Genomic DNA, 20,558 nt, shown 5'->3' on the forward strand with positions numbered 1-20,558 from the left:
CGTTCCAAATGAAATATATTCATACAAGGAATATAGTCTTTCAATAAAGAAAACTAAAAAAATATGTAATTTGCGACTTTTTCCACTTAAAAAAAAGGCTAAACCCCAGTTTGTAGGGTCTCCTCTGGCGCACAGTGCCAAGAGGACATCACTTGACTAAATAGAGGAAATAATTATTGTGTGCGGACAAATAGATTTTTTATATCAAGAAACGTGGGAGGTCAAAACACGCCAAATGGTTTTAGAGATGGGATGTCACACCAGGAATCAGCAAGTGCTCAAAGGAAGTCTGAAGTGACATCCAAAACTGCAATGTATCTGTTACTCTCTAAAAACTATTTGTCTGCACACAAGAATATTTCACAAAAATTTAAAGACATGAAAAATGCAATCAATTTATCCTCCCAACACACCTGCTGTGCGTTGGCGCCCCAGTTGGTATTAATATTATCTCTGATTATTTCAAGACAGCCCCAATGTAAATGTTGAGTACAAAGTGCAGCCTGTTATATTGTAGTAATACAAAATAAGCCTTTAAAAAAAATACACGCATCATAGTCAGTTATGCAGGTATATTGTTATCATATTGACACCGCCAATGCCACGCCCCTGCCGTCACAAATAGATCACCGATTTGTGGTAAACATAGCATTTTTTTCTATTAAATATTTTTTTTATTGAAATAATTTTTTTAATTTATTTTATTTTTATGGTTAAAATGGCCAATAAATATGGTTAGCTTAAAAGCGAGATGGTGTGTCACACATTTTCCACTAAGTAAATCAGTAACCAAAGTATTAGTTTCTTAAAGAAAAAACATTTTCAATAGGATGCTGATAATAGGAGCACTGGTAAATAAGCAACAAGGTGCTTAATTACATTTTTAGATCAAGTTTTTTAAATTTTTCTTCTCCCTTAGCTATCATGTATGTGATGGGAGCTTTGGGTCCAGCCGCCGGTTACCTGCTCGGAGGTGTCCTCATCGGCTTCTACGTGGACCCCAAAACGGTGGTCAACATCGACCAGAGTGACCCTCGCTTTGTTGGCAACTGGTAAATATGACACACATACTCAAGCCGCTTTTTTTAATCGTTAACTCTTATCGGCCTCTTTCAGGTGGAGTGGCTTCCTCCTGTGCGCCGTCGCCATGCTCCTGGTAATCTTTCCAATGTTCGCCTTCCCCAAAAAGCTACCACCGCGCCACAAAAAGAGGAAGAAAAAGACGAGTTCCCCTGGCGACATGTCCAGCGACGATGATGTGATGAAGGAAAAGTCTGGCAGCAAAGGCCAGAACGTCTCCTCCTCGATGGGCTTCGGGAAGGACATCAAAGGTAAGGAAGCGACACTTTTTTACCTTTCTTACCACTTAGTTTGTCCTCTTATATTGCTTGGATTAACTGTGATCTACTGATATACAAATTGCTTATAATCCAGTCAATCTCCAACTGTGCATTCAGATCTCCTGTAAGGAAGTTATTGATTTAAGGAGGTTGTATAATGAAGCAGGTAATTCACTGCAAGCACTGTCAGTAGATAATGACTTCTATGCTTTAGTGCACATATTACTATTTCCTTTCTGAGCCAAATATCCGAGGGGTCCCCCTTATTTTCTCTGGAAGACCTTCCTGGAGAAGCTAAATTCTGCTGCGGGGTTTCCCTGATTCTTCGCAACTGCTCAGACATAGTCTTATTCCTTCTTTTTTAAATGAGCTCCCAGGGGAACACAGTCATGTTGGAATAGACTAACGCTGCCTGCAGAGGCACACAACAGTAACGCTTGTTTGGTCTCTGTCATGGATGCTTTTGAAACACAGGTGTCAAACTTAAGGCCCGGGGGCCAGATCTGGCCTGCCACATCATTTTATGTGGTCCGCAAAAGCCTGGACATAATATGCATCAAAGTACCTTTCTGACTGAAAAAATACATGTTCTGCATGCAATGGTGTATATTTTCATTCAATATTATCGAATAATATAACAAATATATTATCATGCATTACATTTTCCATCCATCCATCCATCCATCCATCCATTTTCTACCGCTTGGGGTGCTGGAGCCTATCCCAGCTGCACTCGGGTAGAAAACGGGGTACACCCTGGACAAGTCGCCAGCTCATCACAGGGGCAACACAGACAGAAAACATTCACACTCACATTCACACACTAGTTCTTTCTTAAAATAAAAACACAAATATCTGCTTGACTTATGTATGAATCTGTAACAATAATGTTGTTCATATTAATAATGTAATTTTAGTTACATTTGTATAAATTTAGGTTGGAAAGCACCGGTAGTTATAATCTGTAATAATAATGAATTTAGTTTCGTGTTTCCTAAAAATGTAACAAATGTTATCCATCCATCCATCCATTTTCTACCGCTTGTCCCTTTCGGGGTCGCGAGGGTTGCCGGAGCCTATCTCAGCTGCATTCAGCACCCTGGACAAGTCGCCACCTCATCAAAGGGCCAACACATATAGACAACATTCACACTCACATTCACACACTGGGGTCAATTTAGTGTTGCCAATTAACCTATTCCCAGGTGCATGTTTTTGGAGGTGGGAGGAAGCCGGAGTACCCGGAAGGAACCCACACAGTCACGAGGAGAACATGCAAACTCCACACACAAAGACTCTGAGCCCGGGGATCGAACCCAGGACCTTTGTATTGTGAGGCACATGCACTAACCCTTAATTCCACCGTGCTGCCCTGTAACAAATGTTACATTATTATAGATTACATTTTTTTTGTTAAAATACAAATAAATATCTGATCGACTTTTTATTTCAATGATAGTTATCTGTAAGTTGTACTATTGTACAAAAATTACAATAGACTTTACGGTAAAAAAAAGAACTGGCTGCTCAGTTGCCATAATTTCAATGTTATTTACAGTAATACACTACAAAAACAACCATAGATTTTACGATAAAGAACTGGTCACTCTGTCACCAAAATTTTACTATAAAAACAGTGGTACCATTTTTCCATTTACAGTAATATACTGTAAAAAAAACACGCACCATAAATTCTAGGAGAAAATTCTGGCGTCTGAGCTTCCAGTCTATAGATTATTTTTATGAAGTACATAAAAATATATATATACCGGACTATAAGGCTCACTTAAAATCCTTTCATTTTCTCAAAACTCGACAGTGCGCCTTCTAACCCGGTGCACCTAATGTACAGAATAATTTTAGTTGTGCTTACTGACCTCCAAGCTATTTTTTTTTGGTACGTGGTGAAATGATAAGTGTGACCAGTAGATGGCAGTCCCACATAAGAGATACGTGTAGACCTCAATATGATGGCAGTCACACATAAGAGATACGTGTACACTGCAATATGACTCAAGTAAACAACACCAAAATGTTATGTTCCATTGAAAATATAGAACATTATACACGGCGCTCAAAAATCTATCAAAATGTTTTAGTACGACTTTGGTAAGCTATGAAGTCGCACTGCTTGATGGATTGTACTATGTTTCAACATACGAGTATTATTATGGTGTGTATAAGGTAAGACATATCTGGCGTTTTGTTTCGCAATATTATGCAAAAGCAACTTTTCTTACCTTCTGGTACCTGCTGATCTGTATTTGGGATCTGCATAAGTCCTGAAACTTTGTGTGCGTCCGCCTTTGTAGTCCGTGCCGACACCGTAGTCGATAAGCTTCTTCTTTTTCTTTATCTTCTTGTTATGGGACATTCATCCTCCACTGTTGCCATTTCTAATATAAAGTAGTGTATAGTTCTTACTTAAACTTGCCATGAAAGCGCTAAAACCGACCTGTGTAGTGAGTTTACGTTATTCACCCAAGGAACTTTAGTTATTAGAGTTCCGGTTGGACGGTTTTTCACGGGACACATATCCGGCGTTGTTATTGCACTAGTGAGCCACGGATGAGGAGATGCTGCTCCATTATTGATTTAAGTAAAGTCTGAATGTCATTAAAACAGTTAGCTCCATCTTTTGACACTTCTTCCACTCCCGTTCTTGCACGCTACACCGGTACAACAAAGATGACGGAGAAAAGACGCTGCCGAAGGTTGAACCACGTAAATAAGACCGCTCACAAAACAGCGAATCTTGAAGCGACTGTCAGAAAGTGGCGTGAAGGTGATCTGTAAAACATAATCCATGCAACATTTTGACCAAAGAACCACCATTACATGTTATGTAGACCACAAGGAAGCATTTTCAATGTAGAAAAAAAAAAAAAAAAAATACCCCTTTAATGCGCCCTATAATCTGGTGCGCCTTTTGTATTTAAATAGACCTGACTAGACCCGCTTGTCGGCAGTGCGCCCTATAGTCCGGAAAATACGGTAATGCTAAATCCATATGCAATTGTGTAATAATATCATGAGATACATCCTTATACATCTATATTAATTTATTACTCACTGTTACAAGCTGCTCTCTAAGGGCAGCCATAACAGAGATGTGGCCCTCAGTGAAAATAAGTACCGGTATAAGGCAGGGATGTTGTACAAACACTTGAAAATTGTTCAGTGTGCTAGTGTGTGTCCTTCCATTGAAGATTTGCCTGCAGCATTTGAAGCTATACGCTGCACTCAAGAGGCTTTGAGCAAGCTTGATTTTGTCCTTCAGATGATTGCAAACAGAAAAATGCCAACAGTGAGTATTTCACACCGGAGGGATGGAGCTATTGTTATGGAATGTTTCAGCTGCCTTCAACTGTAATTTGAAAGACATTTTAAAGAGACATGTTGATTTTTTTCTCTTCTGTGACTTATAAATGTTGGTATAATGTTGGATACTCGTGATAAACAATGCCAAAGTGTCAAATAGTAAGCACAGGTGCATTTTTTACATGGCTTTTCCTTTTAACAACACTCAGTAAACGTTTAGGAACTGAGGAGACCAATTTTTGAAGCTTTTCAAGTGGAATTATTTCCCATTCTTGCTTGATGTACAGCTTAAGTTGTTCAACAGTCCAGGGTCTCCGTTGTGGTATTTTAGGCTTCATAATGCGCTACACATTTTCAATGGGGGACAGGTCTGGACTACAGGCAGGCCAGTCTAGTACCCGCACTCTTTTACTGTGAAGCCACGCTGTTGTAACACGTGGCTTGGCATTGTCTTGCTGAAATAAGCAGGGGCGGCCATGATAACGATGTCAACATATGTTGCTCCAAAACCTTTATGTACCTTTCAGCATTAATGGTGCCTTCATAGATGTGTAAGTTACCCATGCCTTTGGCACTAATACACCCCCAATCCATCACAGATGCTGGCTTTTTAACTTTGCGCCTATAACAATCCGGATGGTTCTTTTCCTCTTTGATCCAGAGGACACATTGTCCACAGTTTCCAAAAACAATTTGAAATGTGGACTTGTCAGGCCACAGAACACTTTTCCACTTTGCATCAGTCCATCTTAGATGAGCTCGGGCCTAGCAAAGCCGGCGGCATTTCTGGGTGTTATTGATAAATGGCTTTCGCTTTGCATAGTAGATTTTTAACTTGCACTTACAGATGTAGCGATGAACTGTAGTTACTGATAGTGGTTTTCTGAAGTGTTCCTGAGCCCATGTGGTGATATCCTTTACACAGTAATGTCAGTTTTTGATGCAGTACCGCCTGAGGGATCGATGGTCACGGGCATTTAATGCTGGTTTTCAGTCTTGCTGCTTATGTGCAGTGATTTCTCCAGATTCTATGAACCTTTTGATGATATTACGGACTGTAGATGGTGGGAGCCCTAAATTCCTTGCAATAGCTTGTTGAGAAATGTTGTTCTTAAACTGTTAAACAATTTTCTCACGGAGAAAAGACGCTGCCGAAGGTGAGCCACGTAAATAAGACCGCCCACAAAACAGCGCATCCTGAAGCAACTGTCAGAAAGTGGCTTGAAGATGATCTGTAAAACATAATCTATGCAAGATGTTGACCAAAGGTCCACCATTACATGTTATGTAGACCACAAGGAAGTGTTTTCAATTTAGAAAAATAAATAAATAATATGACCCCTTTAATGCGCCCTATAATCCGGTACGCTTTTTGTATTTAAATAGACCTGACTAGACCCGCTCATTGGCAGTGCGCCTTATAGACCGGTGCGCCCTATGGTCCGGAAAATACGCTAATGCTAAATGCATATGCAATTGTGTAATAATATCATAGTCATTCACATCGACGTCCCCCTGGGTTGTGAGTTTTTCCTTGCCCTTATGTGGGCTCTGAACCGAGGATGTCGTCGTGGCTTGTGCAGCCCTTTGAGACACTTGTGATTTAGGGCTATATAAATAAGCATTGATTGATTGAGATAAATCCTTGTTGTTCTTAAACAGTTGGACAATTTGCTCACGCATTTGTTGACAAAGTGGTGACCCTCGCTCCATCCTTGTTTGTGAATGACTGAGCATTTCATGGAAGCTGCTTTTATATCCAATCATGGCACCCACCTGTTCCCAATTAGCCGTTTGATGAGCATTCCTCAACTTTCTCAGTCTTTTTTGCCACTTGTGCCAACTTTTTTGAAACATGTTGCAGGCATTAAATTCCAGATGAGCTAATATTTGCAAAAAATAACCAAGTTTTCCAGTTCGAACGTTAGGTATCTTGTCTTTGCAGTCTATTCAATTGAATATAGGTTGAAAAGGATTTGCAAATCATTGTATTCTTTTTATTTATGATTTACACAACGTGCCAGCTTACCTGGTTTTGGGTTTTGTAGTATCTTTGTATTGATGTTAATCGTGTTCAATGATTATATCTAACCAACTTACATTTAACTGGATAAAACTTGTGAAATGACAAACCATATGTTAATCACAAAGACTGAGGGCCGGCGTGGCGCAGTGGAAGAGTGGCCGTGCGCGACCCGAGGGTCCCTGGTTCAATCCCCACCTAGTACCAACCTCGTCATGTCCGTTGTGTCCTGAGCAAGACACTTCACCCTTGCTCCTGATGGGTGCTGGTTAGCGCCTTGCATGGCAGCTCCCTCCATCAGTGTGTGTGAATGTGTGTGTGAATGGGTAAATGTGGAAGTAGTGTCAAAGCGCTTTGAGTACCTTGAAGGTAGAAAAGCGCTATACAAGTACAACCCATTTATCATTTATCATTTACTGTTATCAAGACTTAGGTTTAGGCTGACTACAAAAATAAATACTAATCAAATATACTGCAAAAGAAGGGCCTGAAAAATTTGATGAAAAACAAATTTACACACAATTAAATATGCTAAAATAACTAAATTTGAACTAAATTAAAAATTAATAATATGTTAAACTGTCAATAAAATTTAAGTGCAAATGGAAATACAGCTTAACAAATTTAGTCATAATTTTGCACTTAAGATACTCCTATGACTTTAACTCCAGACATTTTCAGTTTGTGTAATATTGTCATTACAGCCACAAGTGGTGGAAAAATGTGTTACAACTGAGTACTGCTGTAGCCCATACGAACGAACCACAGTTGAGAAACAGATTTTTTTTTAAAGGGCACTCTCCGCCCAAAAATGGGCCTCGGCCCTATGGTTAAGAACCACTCTTATAAACCATTTTGATCACAGCCTGTAGGAGGCGACACACATTCCATTTGCTGCATATCATACTTTTTTTTTTTAATAAAAAGGCTACAACAATGATTACTCTTAAACTTGCATTATTGACTTTTCCAGTAAGAAACTAACACATTTTTGGCACAAATAAACGATAAGCTGCGGAAAAACTAACACTGCTTTGTCTGCCTTCTTGGAGCGTTGTTTTGATGCAAATGAAACCCCTCACAAAAGACCAAGTGTGAAAAGTGGTAGAAGCCAGTGGTGTGTCTGCATGAGAGAACAGCTGCAGGAGGCATCAACAGGAGCTCGCCATCTGTCCACGCTTCCCATCGCCGCCCAGATCCCCTGGAAAGGGAAATAATTGAGCGTCTAATATTTTGTGGCTGATGCACAATAATGGGGCATGGCGACAACACAGGGATTGGTACTTCATTGTAAGGCAGGAGGAGCCTCCTAAAGTTGATCAAATGATATCTGCAAATCTGCCCAGCAACAGCACATAATTGTGGTGATGGAGGGAGGTCATGTGCGGCGAGTTGTCAAGACTGCAGCGGCCTCGGGGCGCAACGTAAACGACACGTTTGCCCTTGATAGTGTTGAAGCGGTAATGACGGCTGGATTTGCCGAGCTCGGCACATGATGGACATAATGTACTGCAAGTGTGCACTTGATGCAATGGCGCAGTGGTGGTATTAGTTTTTGAGGCTAATGAGTAATTAAAGAAGCCTTGTCTCTCTGGATTCTTCTCCCAGACCTAATTAGACACACTCGACTGCATGTGTGTCAATATAATGTTGTTATTGCACTCAGCCCTTCCTTAATTACGGCTTTCCAGTAATGATTCTTCCAAGGAGTGCGGCACGTTAATTAGTGCGCGGCAGTAATGAAGCGCTCTGTCTTGTGTTGTCCGTCCGCAGACATCCCCAGGGCAGCGCTGAGGATCCTCAGCAACATGACCTTCCTGTTTGTCAGCCTGTCCTACACAGCCGAGTGCGCCATTGTCACCGCCTTCATCACCTTTATACCCAAGTTTATCGAGTCGCAGTTCGGCATCCCCGCCTCCAGCGCCAGCATATACACAGGTAAGATGATACTTTTGGTGCTCTTTGGGGTCGTTATCGATTTTCTTATCAGTCTCCCCTCATGAACCACAGCTTCCCCAGTGTGAGCAACACTCATGTAGACCACGGCTCTACCACCGCTATACACACAGCAAAAAAGAGCTGACAAAATCTAAGATAAAAAGATCATATTTTAGGAAAAAAATACTAGTGAAATGATCTGTCCATGCAGCTACCGTATTTTCCGCACCATAAGGCGCCCTGGGTTATAAGCCGCGCCTTCAATGAACGGCATATTTCAAAACTTTGTCCACCTATAAGCCGCCCCGTGTTGTAAGCCGCATCTAACTGCGCTAAAGGAATGTCAAAAAAACAGTCAGATAGGTCAGTCAAACTTTAATAATATATTAAAAACCAGCGTTCTAACAACTCTGTTCACTCCCAAAATGTACACAAATGTGCAATCACAAACATAGTAAAATTCAAAATAGTGCAGAGCAATAGCAACATAATGTTGCTCGAACGTTAATGTCACAACACACAAAATAAACATAACGCTCACTTTCTGAAGTTATTCTTCATTCATAAATCCCTCGAATTCTTCCCTTTCGGTGTCCGAATTGAAAAGTTGGGCGAATGTGGGATCCAAAATGGCCGGCTCCGTCTCGTCGAAGTAATCGGAGTCAGTGTCGCTGTTGTCCAGCAGTTCTGTGAATCCTGCCTTCCGGAAAGCTCGGACCACAGTTGTGACCGAAATATCTGCCCAGGCATTTACGATCCACTGGCAGATGTTGGCGTATGTCGTCCGGCGCTGTCTCCCTGTCTTGGTGAACGTCACGTGTGTTCGCCTTCTGTCATCCACTGTTCCCACGCAGTTAGCAGTCTAGCTTCGAATGCCCTGTTGACACCAATATCTAGCGGCTGGAGGTCTTTTGTCAATCCACCCGGAATGACGGCGAGTATTGAATTAAGCGCGTAAGCGTGTCTCTTAATGTGATGTTATGAGCTAGCAAATATAACAACTACACTACCTAGCATGCAACGATAGTGACGAGCATTCGCGGTAGCCCTGAGAAGCGTTGTTGTATGTGCTGGCAGTTAGAATGTGGTTATGAGCACGCTGTGAGTAAACGTTGAGAACTCAGTTAACACGCCTCGTCTGCATTATTTATAATTAGACAGACAACACACTTAATAGGAGCCATTTTGGGGTCTTTACATAAACACACAAATGGAAATGAAACGTCACATATCCCAGCATGCACCGCGCGCTTCTTCTACGGGGAAAAAAGATGGCGGCTGTTTACCGTAGTTGCGAGACCTAAACTTTATGAAAATTAATATTAATATTAACCCATATATAAGGCGCACCGGATTATAAGGCGCACTGTCAGCTTTTGAGAAAATGTGTGGTTTTTAGGTGCGCCTTATAGTGCGGAAAATACGGTAGTTAATTTTACTTGATAAGACATCCTAAATTAGGATTTCTATATCTAGAAATTAGCAGGACTTTTAAGCTCGAAATAATAATTTTATTCTGAATAACTAAACTAAGTAAATAGCTCTTAAAACTAGGGACATTTCTAAAAATAACATTTTTATTCATGGCAAGTGGCAAATAATTTGCATTGCACGCAGTTATCTTGCTACTCACTAGTGTTGCCAGCTAACAGCAAATATACACTGCTATACAAGCTTTACACTGACTACTCTGAAGTATACCCAAGTTAAATGTCTATAGTATTTAGGACTGCAACAACTAATCAATTAATTTTATTAGGAAACGTTTTGATTCATATTCTGTTGCTTCGATGGATTGATTGGAAATACAGAAGAGCCGCAATAGAGCGCACATGAACGTTGTGGTGTGTGGGTGCGGTGATCTGTTTTTTGGTTGTTTTTTTTAGTTAATGCACACATGTTAAAAGTGCAATTTAAATTGAGTTTGTTGCAAGCAGATAAATATGCCTGCTCTGTTTATTTCAACATTTTTTCTTAAATTGCGCATTAAAGATACAAAGTGTTTTGTACAATTTTATCAATTCATCAAACAAACTAATTGATATATTACTCCATAACTAAAATAATCGATAGCTGCAGCCCGATAGTATTCTCCCTTCAAAATATGGACAGTCGTAAAGTGTGGGATTCTGCTCACAATCAATCATAGCTAACTGGAGGATGCCAAGTGGGTTACCTTGTGATCATCTACAACCATGCATTTTCTAGTTTTGAACAACATAGACACAAAAATTATTGAAATTAGACGTAACTCTGCTGCATGCAGCACAGAGTAGTTGAGTGGCTGTGACTTCTGCAGTCCTGCTGACTTTCATTCAGCAATAAAAACTGCTCCATCCCCCCGGAGTGTAGCACACATTTATTTCTTTGTCGGCAGCAGGAGTCACATTCATCATAAACTTGTTTCTTGCACACACATTTAAGCATTACTTTGGCCTGGCTTCTTGTCCGCAACTAATCTAATCCTTCAGTGGTGCTGATGCACAGCTATCAGGATTACTGCAGCACCAACATGCCCATCAGTGCAGGAATTGGTGTTGGTGCGTCCCACTGCCTGCACAATTAATCGGCAAGTTGTATTTTTTTCCTTGAACAGGGCTCTCAGTCAATATAAAATGGTAGTGAACTTAAAGCTAAATGTTGAATAAAGCCTGAACAATAAAAAAAATATAACATATATGATACACATGATATTGTAAATGCTCCAATTAACGTCGCTATTTAATTAACCACTGAGTTTCACTCACTGTAATTTCCGGGCTACAAAGCACACCTAAATAAATGCTGCACCCACCTAATTTTTGGATGAATTTAATTGTGTACATATATTGGCTGCACAAGTCTATAAGCTGCTAGTGTACACATTGAGACATGAAATATTTACACAGGTGTTTGTGTTCATTCAAAAATTTAGTAAAAGACAATGCCTGTAACAACACGGTATAAAGTAGATTACAGAAGAAGTCACCCAGCTCGGTCTTTGTCCTTCTCCTACTCCTGCGGCTTTTCGGGGCTTGTTTTTGGTGGCGGATTTCTGTCCGACGCAGCGGCTTTTTCCTTTTTCAATGACCAGGTCGGACGTCTTTGGCTATGAGGCCGCTTTGCGTACATTTCGTCCTTTCTTCTCCGGGATGAGGTTGAGTCCATAACGAGTTAAATGGCTGACTGACTGAATGACTGTGTGAGTGCAATGATTTAATGTGAACAATTTCATTGGTCCACCGTGACCAGTTCGGCAATTTCATTGGTCTGATGGGACTTGGTTAAATTTATTGGCGGTTTGTAAACCCGGAAAAATCCACGTATTACCCACAGCATTGTCTAAAGCACAGGGTTTGAAGCATGGGAAAAAAGTAGTGGCTGGTAGTCCGTAAATGATGGCAATTGTCAGGTGCATTGGTCTACGGCAGTAAATAACCAACCATGTGTCAAACATCATTAGCATAAACAATTTTGACTGTAGAAAGCCACCTGTACTTTGACATGCTCCACAAGATGTCAGTAGATACAGTTGAAGTACCATGAGTGGTCTGCATCCAGCGGCTTTACCTACTTCTGCATGCGCTTTAAAATAATACTGCTCAGATGTTATTGCATTAAAGTTAGTATAGCTGTTTTTTTGTAATGAACATAACAGTGCTATTACCGTATTTTCCAGTAATACCGTATTTTCACCCATTAAATTGTAGAAAAAAAAATAATTTTCCATATATTAGCCGTACCAGACTATAAACCGCAGATATATACGTTGCGAAATGAGTTATTTACACTGAAAGGCTTTGTGAATGTTTATTTACTTAATTTAACTTGTTTCAAAACGAGGTCTGAAACACTGCAGTAAAACTGCAGAAATCATCGTCATGCACCCACGAGTTGCGAAACTAGCTCTTCAATCAGCCAAACAGACTCAATAACTCCACTGCGATATTTTGGTGAATTTACTGAAGAATTTGTAAAACTGAAACAATACAAAAAGAATGCCATTATAAGTTAATAATACTAACACAGACACTTAAAAACGTGTTAGCATATTAGCTAATACAAAACCCAAAAGCAGTGAAGTTGGCATGTTGTGTAAATCAGACATAAAAACAGAATACAATGATTTGCAAATATTTTTCAACCTATATAGACTGCAAAGACGATACTTAACTTTTGAACTGGCAAACTTTATTATTTTTTGCAAATATTAGCTCATTTGGAATTTGATGCCGGCAACGTGTTTCAAAAAAGCTGGCACAAGTGGCAAAAAAGACTGAGAAAGTTGAGGAATGCTTATCAAACACTTATTTGGACCATCAGACTGGTGAACAGGCTAATTGGGAACAGGTAAATACATGATTGGGTATAAAAGCAGCTTCCATGAAATGCTCAGTCATTCACAAACAAGAATGGAGTGAGGGTCACCACTTTGTGAACAAATGCGTGAGCAAATTGTCGAACAGTTTAAGAACATTTCTCAAGGAGCTATTGCAAGGAATTTAGGGATTTCACCATCTATGGTCCAGAGAATCTGGAGAAATCACTGCACGTAAGCAGCAAGGACAAAAACCAAGGTGACCTTTGATCCCTTAGGCGGTACTGCATCAAAAACCGACATCAGTGTGTAAAGGATATCACCACATGGGGTCAGGAACACTTCAGAAAACCACTGTCAGTAACTACAGTTTGTCGCTACATCTGTAAGTGCAAGTTAAAACTCTACTATGCAAAGTGAAAGCCATTTATCAACAACACCCAGAAAAGCAGCCGGCTTTGCTAGGCCCGAGCTCATCTGAGATGGACTGATGCAAAGTGGAAAAGTGTTCTGTGGTCTGACGAGTCTAAATTTCAAATTGTTTTTGGAAACTGTGGACGTCGTGTCCTCCGGACCAAAGAGGAAAAGAACCATCCGGATTGTTATAGGTGCAAAGTTGAAAAGCCAGCATCTGTGATGGTATGGGGGTGTATTAGTGCCCAAGGCATGGGTAACTTACACACACAGTGCCTGCATGGATTGCACTTGCAGCAGTTGTTCTGCGTTTAGCATTCCCCAAAACTTCCCCGATGATTGTGTCTCAGTTTTCGACCTGGTGGCCTGTAAATACAAAGTTTACAAGAAGGATGACCCATCAGAAGAATGTCCCATTTTTAGCCATCACTCTGTCAATCCTTTCCGTGTCCGGGCCAGGTAAGGTTCCCCGTGTTGAGTCAAATTAAGCCGCAGGCTCCACTCCTGGTGGTGCCCCTGCTGAAAGGTACATGCAGGTTTTGGAGAAACATATGTTGCCATCCAAGCAAGGTCTTTTTCATGGACGCCCCTGCTTATTTCAGCAAGACAATGCCAAGCCACATTCTGCAGGTGTTACAACAGCGTGGCTTTGTAGTAAAAGAGTGCGGGTACTAGACTGGCCTGCCTGTAGTCCAGACCTGTCTCCCATTGAAAATGTGTGGCGCATTATGAAACCTAAAATACGACAACGGAGACCCCGGACTGTTAAACAACCTAAGCTGCACATCAAGCAAGAATGGGAAAGAATTCCACCTGAAAAGCTTACGGATTGTTGTTAAAAGTGTTGTTAAAAGGAAAGGCCATGTTACACAGAGGTAAAAATGCCCCTGTGCCAACTTTTTTGCAATGTTTTGCTGCCATTAAATTCTAAATGATTGATTAATTGCAAAAAAAAATGTGTTTCTCAGTTCGAACATTAAGTAGCTTGTCTTTGCAGTTATTCAATTGAATAAAAGTTGAAAACGATTTGCAAATCATTGTATTCTTATTTATTTATGATTTACACAACGTGTCAACTTCACTGGTTTTGGGTTTTGTACTAACATCGTTTGCTTTATTACATTACGATGCACATACAAACATGCATGAAAACACTCCTACAGACATCACACATGGGACAGTTTAGTAAATACAAACAGTTTTAGTTATATTGTAAAACTTACAATCGTTGCTTGTAGTAATAAAGGTAAAATCTATACAAGTAGAAACGCTATGGACTGTTAGAAAATGAAACAGCACTTCTACTTCTAGTTGAAAGTGCTAAAAAAAAAAGAGCACTGCAGTATCTGCAGTGAATGAACCCATCTAAAAGAGTACCATAGCACAAACAATAACACACCTTTTCAGTGTCTTTGCTTGTTTTTTTTATTTTATGAAAAATTTTAATGGGCGTCAGCAAAGAAAATTATGTAAATTATAGTCGCACTGTTTTATAAGCAGCAGGATTTAAAGCGTTGGAAAAAAGTAACGGCTTATAGTTTGGGATTTACGGTAATGCTGACTGAGCAGTTTGATTTTTACCCCGATTGGTTCTGTTGAGGTTTTTAGGTGCGCCTTATAGTGCGGAAAATACGGTAGTTAGATCTGCCTGTTGCCAGGATACAAATGGTCAGGGTGATATACAGTTGCCATGGCCACCATGCCAAGCTGCTTGGATGCAATAACTAGTCTGTTTTTGTGTCCATTGGTAAGGTCAAAGGTCAGTAATATTGCACTTTAGGGCAAAGATGCCCTCCTGTTGGGACCTCCATTAGCGCTCATGCTGCCAGCCTCTAGTCTCCGCTGTCAATTAGCCTAAACTGCAATGGACTGAGATCATGTGCTCGGTAGTGCGGCAGCCTTACATGAGTCACTACACTAGTGGAGCCCAGTGACATTGATTTATTGAAGCCTATTCTGGTCCTTTTCGCCAATTATTTATTCACGGGAGCCACGAAACGATGTGATATTTACTGCATTCGTTAAGCGCTTGTATTCCTCCAGGTCTGATCATCGTGCCCAGCGCCGGCGTGGGCATCGTTCTGGGCGGCTACATCATCAAGAAGCTGAAGTTGGGGGCCCGGGAGTCGGCCAAGCTGGCTATGATTTGCAGTGGCGTCTCTCTGCTCTGCTTCTCCACGCTCTTCATCGTGGGCTGCGAGAGCATCAACCTGGGCGGCATCAACATACCTTATACCACAGGGTGAGGGGATGAACATCCAAAGCAGAAACTTGCATTAGTCCTGCATGTCGTCACGCCGCTAGCAAGCTGCAATCATGTGTGCTCTTTTGGCTGCGATGACTCACTCTGTCACCTCGACTCGTGATGACGCGCTCGCATCGCACAAATATGGAGGAGCTGCTATACATTGTGTGCACCCACATTATGTACACCTAATTGGCACCGCATAAGGCTGGCTACTAGTCAATTTCAATGAGGAAAAGTGTGATGATAACCCTAGAACATAGAAAAGGTCTGCTGTGGCTGCTCAGTACAATCTGTTTTTTACTAATGGTTACTTTGGCATTAACAAATTAATTTTATTGAGCAGACGCTCTTGTAAATAGCATGCGGCTAAAAAGCTTAATAGATGGCTAGCATGACAAATATACATTTTCTCTATTTAATAATATGCTGAGATTTTGGCCCAATCCCAATACACCCCCTCGCCTTACTTTTAAGCCCTATCCCTACATTGACTCTTTGTATGTAGGGGTGGTGGGCATAACGAGGAGTAGGGGGTATGAATCTAGCCCTTCGGAGTGAGGCATTTCAAATGCTGACTTGCTCAGGTAGGGCCAGAAAAAAATACACCATTTCTAATATATTACATGTTAGTTTGGATCGTTAGTTTGTAATATTAGCCAGCTCGCCACGCTGGCTAACGTTAGGCTAAAATACTAAAGTACTAAAACCTTAAAGCTTGCGAATGTGAAAACATTAACGTTACATACCTTCAAAAAATTCACAAGAAAACGGTTGTAGATGGCGGCTTCTTCTCCGTGTCGTTCTTCGTTTATTCATCAACCAAAGCATGATGAATGTAAAAAAAACAAACTATCTAAGCCGTTAACTCTATTGCTGTCGGGGTTGTTGTGTAATGGTGAGACTGGAGAGTTGTACAGTACACCGCTACTAATAAAGTACCGTAGTACTAATGAATTAAAAAAGGTACTACTACCTATGGAAAACCAGCTGTAGTTATTTTTCATCTAGAGGTGCTGCCGTGCGGCGGTGATGTTGCTGAGCCGAGGCGCGGCGCATTCATGTGTCAAAACGCACACACTGTGCATACAATCATAATAATCGTCCAAAGGAATAATGACAAAATAACAGCAACTCTACTGGTTAATAAAAAGGGTGCGTGAAAGGCAATATGAAGGTATTTGGGCTTTAAACTATCAATAAAGATGACTGTATAAAAATGGAATTGCCACGCTGCGAGCGCTGCTTTAAAACATGCCTTGCCAAATGTGTCAATACAGCATTACCACCGTTGCTTCATATTTAGGTAAACATTTAAATAAACATTCAGACCTGCACAAAGAGTTTAAAGCGTGGCAGGTAATATAGTTAACAGCTTCCTACGTGCACATATACAGTAGATACAAGACACGCATACAGTTGGTTGGTTTGTTGAAAATTATTACAACAGTCCAAACCACCCATGTAATGTAAAATAATGCAAGTGAATTGACTGAATTTCGTAACAAATTCCCACTTTTTAATTTGTGTTTTATCTTTAACAAGACATCATGCTACTTGTCTTATCTGTGTATTTTTAGCCTTGTTTTCAGTGTTTAATAATTAATGTATTTGTCTTAAAGCACAGGTCAAAATTGGCAACAATAAATCATGAAGCATTTAATACAATGTCAATAAAGCTTTCTATTCTAACCTTAAACTTGATTATGGCAGGCTTGATCTAATATGTAAAATAATTGTAAACTGTTATTTAAGTGCGATAAGAAAAGACCATGTGTTTAATGCACATTTTAATTTTAATTATAATATTGTTCTTTGGGTGCAATAAGAAACATATGTTTAATCATAAGTTTTATCATAAATGTTATGTTAAAATTAAGCCAATAACATTTTTTTTGTTCTCCTTTATTTTGAAAAGTATCAAAAACTATTGAAATAACAATATACATTTTGGTACCAAAATATTGGTGTCGGTACAACTCTATGTGCAAACGTAACTATGTAGTCACTTACATGCCCAAACGTAAACTATGCAGTGACATAGCAAGTGGTGTCCCAATTCTTAGGGAAGATTACAAAGCTTTACCCCTTTTTGCTTCATTTCGAGGGTGTAGGGGGTGGGTGTGTTGGGACTGGGCTTTTATCCTCACCTTTGATAATTATATTATTATTAATAATAATAATATACTTGCTTTTCAAGATACTCTGACAGGATTTATTAATCAATAAGAAAAATTAATTTAAGATTATAACAATTATTTGTTCATTAATTTTATTTCCATTAAATCATGTACATTTGGAAATTTGTATACACATTTTCTTACTTCCAAAGTTGCTTATTTAAATTTTCAACAATAACAATGCCAATATTGCCCTATTTATCAAGAAATATATTGCACATTAATATATATTTTTCACATTTTCAATCTGTGAGCTTCCACTGTTAAAATACTGGTAATTTAATATACAGCTGTAATCAAAATTATATTTAAATTAACACCAAAAAAAACTTTAACGCTGATATAATTCTACCAAAATAATTCAAAATTATTGTTGACTTTTCTCTAATTTTGTTACTTTTTTAGAAATTTTGGGAGGAAATTTGAATTGGCTTTGCATGTTTAAAAATGTTCTGTTATGTAATATGTATTTTATATTATTGTATTAAGTAATATTTCAGCACTGATGGATTGATCCACTGCCGCTCCCATTTTGTGGTTACCTCATTTAGCTGCATGGGATGGTGAACATTTTTTGCAACAGCTGTCAGTAAGATGCAGGGCAGGCCTACACCAGCAATAATTAACCTAATATTGTATAATATTCATATATAAATCATTAGCTGGCAAGATTAACACAGTCAAAGTTGATGAATAAGGGGCAGTCAGCCTTTCAAGTCCTCAAGTAGACCGGTATTACAAAAAAATAAAACATGGCGTGTTTGAATACTCGCACTCATGTGAGGAATGTGGAGCCCGACCTTTTTCGGGATGCTCGTCTCCGCTGTCCTCACACAGTCTAGACGCCATCGTCCCCCACCACCAACACGCGGGCAGTATTCCAACCAGCAAACACGCCAAAAGGTGGTCAACCTGCCAAGAGGTCCAAGTTATGTAATATTCTTACAGTACGTATCTGCTATAGCGCCATTTTGCAACATTATCAATGTCAATCAATGTTTATTTATATAGCCCTAAATCACAAGCGTCTCAAAGGGCTGCACAGCCACAACGACATCCTCGGTTCAGATCCCACATTACTAATGCAGCCCTTCTTCAGTTCAACTTGTTTGTGTTTGTGTACTTTGTAACGATTCAACATGCATCACACAGCATAGTTTGCCATTCTACAGACACCAGACAACTATGTCCCCTAGTGGCCGGGAGAAGCAGTAGGTGATGTCAGAACAATTGAAAAAAAAAAAATCTGATTTATTTTACATTTATATTTCAATCCTATTTTAAAAAAATGTTTTTTTAAGAACAGCCTATAAAAAAATGAACAAATACATAAAATAATCAATTTGAAATACTATGGTGAATAAATATACAAATTACATTTAAACAAATGTATCAAAGTTTTGATAAGGAGACTTAATTTTTTTATAAAATAATTGTTTTCATTATTTTTATAACTTTTTGTTTTTATTTGCATTAATTTGAATGATGAACAAGACTAAGTAAATTGCATTTGTATTGAAATTATTCTTTTTTTTTTACTTGTTTAATTTAAGACTTATTATTCTTGTGTGACTTAAAATTTCTGTATTTATTACTATTATTGAAATCAATTACACTCATGTCTTGTAATGTTCTATTATTCTAAGTGTGTATTACATTTAAATATATATAAAATAATAATGTAGTGACTTTTTCCAAACTTGCATTAAAATTCAAATGTATCCATGTATTCATTGTTATGATTGAAATTAATATTAATAATTTATTGGCACTTGAATATTAATGTCCATGTATTTATTCCCTGATGGGCTGAGGGACATCATGTGGTTCTGCTGCTGTTTGCCACAAGACAGAAGAATTGATTGATTGATTTATTGATTGTAAAGAAAATACTTTGTTGACTTGACGTTGCATCTTCTGACTTGATGTTGTCGCTGCAGGCCGACCCTAACGCTGACCCACAGGAATCTGACAGGAAGTTGCAACGTCAACTGTGGCTGCAGGATACACGAGTACGCTCCCGTGTGCGGCTCCGACGGCATCACCTACTTCAACCCCTGCCTGGCGGGCTGCAGCGCGGTGGGCAACGACAGCAGCGGGGTGAGCGACCACACATGCTCTCTTTTGGGGCCTTAAAGATTCTTTGTGAATACGAAATTGCATACATGTTTGAAATAAACTTCAACCAACCATCTTATGTCAGGTCAGAAAAAATATGCCAAAAATGTAAATAATTTCAAGCTCATTTGTTGAGTCTAGAAAAGTGTAACCTTTTAATGCACATTTTATTCAACTTTTTGTTCAAATTGCAATGATTTTTGGACATTTTTATGTGCATGACAAAACAATAGGAATTTTAATTATCTTTAATTTGAATGTATTTGAATGGGACTGTGCGTGTTATTGAACAGACATATTACAAACATGAATGTAAACATCTGTAGTTCCAGAGGCTGGAGTCACAAGAATCTAAAAACATTTACATCAAATTAACCATGTCCACTCAGCATCCATTGCACCGGTCACCGTGCAGTCGCTTCAAAGGTTTCTCGTTGTCCCCATTGGGTTGAATTTTTTCTTACCCTGATTTGCGATTTGAGCAAAGGATGTCGTTGTGGCTTGTGCAGCCCTTTGAGACACTTGTGATTGAGGGTATATGATTAAACTTTGATTGATTGATTGAAATAAAATATATTACAATAACATAGATCACTTATGTACTTAATTTAAAAATAAAAGTGTTTTTAATAACTCTATCCACATCAAATATGTAAAAAGATTACTTAATTGATAAATAATT

General features: G+C 39.2%; 1 protein-coding gene across 4 annotated transcripts in view; it reads left to right on the forward strand.

The window, feature by feature from the left end:
- slco5a1 (solute carrier organic anion transporter family member 5A1) overlaps positions 1 to 20,558 on the forward strand; it is an 87,056-nt gene that overhangs the window by 60,324 nt on the left and 6,174 nt on the right. For all 4 annotated transcript variants that reach the window (XM_061965404.1, XM_061965402.1, XM_061965403.1 and 1 more), the window contains exons 4-8: positions 920 to 1,052; positions 1,117 to 1,331; positions 8,458 to 8,622; positions 15,377 to 15,575; positions 19,699 to 19,858. In XM_061965404.1, the coding sequence (XP_061821388.1) occupies positions 920 to 1,052; positions 1,117 to 1,331; positions 8,458 to 8,622; positions 15,377 to 15,575; positions 19,699 to 19,858 (872 nt within the window). The remainder of the gene's footprint in view (positions 1 to 919; positions 1,053 to 1,116; positions 1,332 to 8,457; positions 8,623 to 15,376; positions 15,576 to 19,698; positions 19,859 to 20,558) is intronic.

This window comes from Nerophis lumbriciformis, linkage group LG07 (assembly GCF_033978685.3).
Source record: "Nerophis lumbriciformis linkage group LG07, RoL_Nlum_v2.1, whole genome shotgun sequence".
Taxonomy (NCBI): domain Eukaryota; kingdom Metazoa; phylum Chordata; class Actinopteri; order Syngnathiformes; family Syngnathidae; genus Nerophis; species Nerophis lumbriciformis.